The sequence below is a fragment of the Geospiza fortis genome, unplaced genomic scaffold (assembly GCF_000277835.1).
Source record: "Geospiza fortis unplaced genomic scaffold, GeoFor_1.0 scaffold161, whole genome shotgun sequence".
Lineage (NCBI taxonomy): Eukaryota > Metazoa > Chordata > Aves > Passeriformes > Thraupidae > Geospiza > Geospiza fortis.
Window position 1 is genome coordinate 847,533 of NW_005054375.1, and position 5,305 is coordinate 852,837.

Sequence of the window (5,305 nt, forward strand, 5' to 3'; positions counted from 1 at the left end):
AAATTTAACAGCAACAGCAGCTATTTATTACACCCCTTCATGTTGTAATTTGGTGTGTTATTAGTTAAGAGCTGTCCCTGAAGGTTCAGTCATTTCAAGGAGCTCACTGAAAGAGCATGGCAGAGGAGAAGTTGTTCTGCTAGTTTGAATGGAAGCAGTCTTGGTTATTGCTACTCTTTTGTGGAAAATATTTCCTAAATCTTTTTGAGAGGGCTCAGAATGGTACAACAAAATGCTAGAATAGAAATATGTCAAATATTAAATTCTCTGCTTGTTACTAGAGAACTCATTCTTCCTTATTCCTCTGTGTGGCTGCTACATGTCCTCTCCCTAACTGCTTAAAAGCAAAATGAATTCCATACAGGATCATTCTTAAGGCATTTTTATAAAGGAGCAACTTGGAAAGAACTGAGTTCAGTTTTGCAGTGGGAAAATCAAGGCTGCTCTCAGCCTTGGGCTCATGCTAAGCTCAGCAAACAGGGTGGGCTCTGCAGTTCTGGTGGTAGATCATGAGAAAAGCAGCAGCCTCAGGACAGGGATGCTGTGATGTGTCTTCACCTGCAAGATACACATCTATGAGTTCATAGGTATGAAAGTATGGCCAGAGGATGGTGTGAAGTCCTCTCAGTAAATGTGGACCAAATGTCACCAGCATTCACTGCTACTCTTGGGCAGACTGAGGTGCTGCTGTGGGCACAAGTTCCTGCATCACCACTCCTCACCCAGGAAGAACAAGAGCAAACTTGTGCTGTTAGAGAGCTGTCTCCAGTCAGTGAAGAGCTCTTTGCTGCTGCTTGTGGTGGTTCCTCTCTGCAGCTAGCTGTGGTAAGCCCCCCCAGAGGATGGAGAGAAGAGCCACAGCACATTAATCTGTTTTGAAGTATCTGTTATACGTCTCAGGCCCTTAATCCTCTGACTGGAAATAAAAAGCTAAGAGGAATTTGCAAAAAGGGAGCATTTTCTGTCCCAGAAGCCTTTTTCATGCTTAAAAATTGCTGTTTGAGAACAGAAAAGCCATTGTAAGCAGAACAAGCCAAGAGGGTGAGGTGCCAGTCACAACACTATGTGTCTTTGCTCAAACTTACAGTAAAATATAAATTGAAGTCTTGACTCTTTCAGATGTGTTTTCTCCTTGTCGAAAAAGGGACAGTCCTCCAGATTTACAGCTAAACCTGGAGCACCAGTCCCAAGGCATAAATGGCAGGTTTGCATCCTTCAAAACAGTTCAGCTGATTGCTGCTGTGAACAAACATCAAATTGAAATGTAGTTAATTAAGCCCCTAATTTTTTTTCTTTGTCCCCTCACCATATATATTCTTTTCACTACAGTACCTCTAACATTTAATCTCCTTATTATGAAGAAAGCAGAAAATAGACCAGAAAACAACCTCCCCCTGCTCCTCCCTTTCACAATCTCCTAATAAACAAGACAGGGAAAGTTATCTCTGACAATTAGAGGCTGTAATGTAATGGATGGTTAAAATAAGTACATGACATCACTCTTATAGCCTTCATTTATTACTTTTTCTAGTTGATGTATTGCAAAATAAGCTGCTCAGCTTGGAAAATAAACAAGCAGTTAAATTTATTGATAAAAGACAAAATGCTGCCATTTTTGAATTATCCCCTTTGTTACATGGTTTAAATGAGGGCATCAGTTGTCAGAAAAACAAGATCTGCAGATGATTCTTTTAAAAATGGGGCTATTTAAAAGCATGAATTGTGTATACATTGTCATTGATACCACACATTTTCCATATTCTGATAGATCTTCCTTTGGAAAGATCTCACTCATTGTTTTGGAGCTCCTTTCTCTTCTCTTTAAAAGAAATTTTCCAAAGCAGTTACATTGCATTCACATGGCTTTATAAAACTTTTGGGTAATATTTTGCTAATGACATCAGGATGTTCCTGTTTGAACATTTACTAGAGGTGCTTCTCAGTTATTATGAACTAACCACTAATTATCATCATCTTTATTTCTTTAACCAAATTTCTTCCTTATAAAACCACAAAGTGAAATTTTGGGCTCACTGAACTCAGGGTTTCATCTGAGGGGATTTGGATCTAGCTGAAGTCAGTCAAGATTTTCCATTCATATGGTTGAAGCCACTGTCAATATAGAAGAGCTTAGGCTAAGGAGATTCATTTGCTATTCTTAGAATCATAGAATATCCTGAGTGGGAAAGGACTCACAAGGATCATCAAAGTCCATCTCCTATTAAAATCTAGGGTTTCTTCCAGTATACATAAGAATTCAAACTATGAGAAGAAATGCCTGGCAAGAGGTCTCTTTGTTTAGGATGGTCATGTTCACTGCATAGGGTACAGAACATGAAGCTGTTTATTTTGAATTTACATTCTCAGAAATTAGCTGTTTATGTTGCTGGCATAATCCTAATTTTTCAAGTAGTTGTTCAGCAAAGCCTCTAAAGCCACTTTACTTGTTTCAAAATGCTCTCCTCTGATTCCAACAGGGAGTTCCTCCACACGTGTTTGAAGGACACCCAGGAGAGTTTTCACAGCTGCTGTCCGTGTTGCAGCCTCTTCTGGGTGAATTTTGTTTCATCAGCATGGCTGGCCTCACAAGCACAGTGGCCACTTAAAAATTAAACAGATCACATGATGGGATCACTAAGAATTGCCCCTGTTGGGCATTTATTGACTGCATGCAGTTAAAGTCATTAAACAATAGATTTCAATGTTTTAGAAAGTGCAGATAGCATGTACTGAAATGGAGAAATATTTAAACTTTAATGTATCTTAAGTCCTTAATGTTTTTACTTTCTTCTACTGAGTTCAATTTTAATCTTTGCTCCTTTGATTCATAAAGGTGAATGTCAATGTACTGACAGACAATTTCTTTTGTTCTTACTACAGGTGGTTTACAAGCCCAACTACTGTAAATGCTTTTTATAGTGCATCTACCAACCAGATCCGTGAGTATCTTCCTTCTGAGCCTCCTTATAAAGTGCTTGTTTGGGAATGTATGTATCAAGCTTCAGATAACAGCTGTACCTGTTGTGTTGTTTGTGACTGAAAAAAGTTCAAACCCGGTAATTCAGCTGTGAGACTTAAGTGTGTGTGTATGTGTGTGTGTTTGTATTCTGTCCAGTGTGAATGATAGCTTAAATCACTTTTATTAAAGCCTAATGTTTCTATTTTTTGTTTTGTGTAGCAAAAACGTGTGCACACATCTCCATAAATACACAGTGATAGCAGTTCTGTCCTCTAGTATTGACAGATATGTAACAATAAATGTGACTAGAGAAGACTGTGATATAGACCAGAAAACATAAGAAGGTGTCTCCAGTGGATTTGTTCAATACCTTCAAGGGCAAGGAGTGATATCTGTAGTTAACTGAAAATTCTTACCTGTATGTGCAGTACTACCTGTCTGATTCTAATTTTTGTTACTGGCTGGCTTTAGGCAGCATATATTCTAGTGTGGAAACAAATAAGGTAAAAGAGCTGAGTTTTTCAATGATGTGTAATGAGTTTGGATGTTCATTCCTGTTTGCTTTAATGGGACTTTGAATTGAAATTGTCTAACAGGCTTTAAAATTCTATAGCAGGCTTTAAAACTCTATGCCAGTCTGCGTGCAACAGTTTCACCTTTACCCTGGCAATTCTCTTTGCTTTTATTAGCTTTGCATGTTAAATCAACCTTCTTTTTCTGTGCTGTTAGGGTCTGGAAAGTGGCTGCCACCACATCTGTGGCCTCAGTCCCCAGAGTCAGGATGTCAAAAATTGCTGAGTGATTCCCCCTTTTTCTCCTGAATCTCTTTTAGTCACAGAGAGAAAGGCACAAAGTTAATGTATCACACTGTAGAAGCTACAGCAGAGAACTGGCAGTTTGAGTCTGCTGGTATTTGCTTCTACCAGTTTCTGTAAACAGTTTTGCCTTCAAACCACTCACTTAAATTTTTTTGTGTCTAAGTGATCTCATTTGTAAAGCATGTATTATAATTAAGTTCTTTTGATTAAAGTTAGTGCTAGATTTAGATAGCTCTGCCTTAATTAGAGGGCTGCCATCATTAGGCCATCACATTTTTGTTGATCATCTGAGGGAGCATTGGCTGAGGTGGTCCCAGCTCTGAGGTACCCCTGAAGCATTACAGCTCCTGTTCCTCCAGCCACCCCTGCTGCTAGGAAGGTTTTGTGGGAGTGGAGAGGAAGCCTGCTCAGAAAAATGAGAGCCATTTCTGTTATACCTTCTTTAATATTGGGTTCTTTCAAATTTGGGCAGTGCTCAGCTGTCCCAGCCTCTCTGCCATGGTACATTAGAGAAAACTGTGATGAGAGGCTGGAGCCACTGAAAATGTCAAACTTGCTGTGTCTGAAAGAGTCAGGAGGCAAAAAAGAGGCAGTTGTCAAACATAACCCATCAGTCATGGGTGTAGAGGTGATTGTATTTTCTATATCATAACTGCTGAACTTCTCATTCTGCTGGCAAGTGACCTGGAAGTTTGGACAGTGCCACTGACTCTCAGTCCTTTTAGGACTGTTTCAAAGAGGAAAAGGGTTTAGCTGGCTCTTTCTGAACAAAATCCTCTCATACCTGAGAGAGAGGTAAAAATGTAATCATGCCCTTACAATGATGTGCAACAGGAGGGAGGATTCAGAGAAAGGCACAGTACTGTCTGCTGCTGCTGGCTGGTGTGTTTTTATGGGGCAAGAGGCCCTGGGTGATGTGGGAGGAACATTCTCTGGTAGAAGTTGCTGATAAACATTTGACACATGTCATGGTTTGACACTGGCACAATGCCAGTGCCCCATGAAAATATACTTCCCTGGTGTTTGCTGTGAGATGTGACCAGGAAATAAGCAAAGCAGGCCTCTACCTTAGAAAAAAAAGTTTATTAACTAAACTACAAAAGAAAAAAAAACCACACACACACACACACACACACCTGGAAAATGAAAACTCCACAAAAGCATTTCCTCCTCCCCCCACCACATTTCCAATACATCTTCCAGATTTCAAGTCTCCATCCATCACCCTGTAAATACTCAATTTCAGTCCATCAAGAGGAGAGGAGTCCTTCTTGGGGCCATGGTGACCTCTTCCTTGCATGCCCAGCGCTCTCACCACTGGACATGGAACAGAGCTGCTTCAAGGGTTATCCTTTTAAGGGTGCTTTGACCAGTTCCAAAAAAAGCACAGTTTTCTCTCACTCTCGGGACCTCTTGTCCCCCCCATACTTGTCTACCCCCTGGGGCCAGGGGGTCTCCAAAACTGAACCCTCTCAGTTCTGAGCCATCGCCTCCCCCCTGCATGCAGCCTCTGTGTCGCGAGGAAGCA

At 40.5% G+C, this 5,305-nt stretch overlaps 1 protein-coding gene across 1 annotated transcript in view; it reads left to right on the forward strand.

Moving 5' to 3' along the window:
* The window catches only part of PHEX (phosphate regulating endopeptidase homolog X-linked), a 101,812-nt gene that overhangs the window by 68,676 nt on the left and 27,831 nt on the right, over positions 1-5,305 (forward strand). The window contains exon 15 of the mRNA XM_005424887.2: positions 2,881-2,939. Coding sequence (XP_005424944.1) covers positions 2,881-2,939 — 59 coding nt within the window. The remainder of the gene's footprint in view (positions 1-2,880; positions 2,940-5,305) is intronic.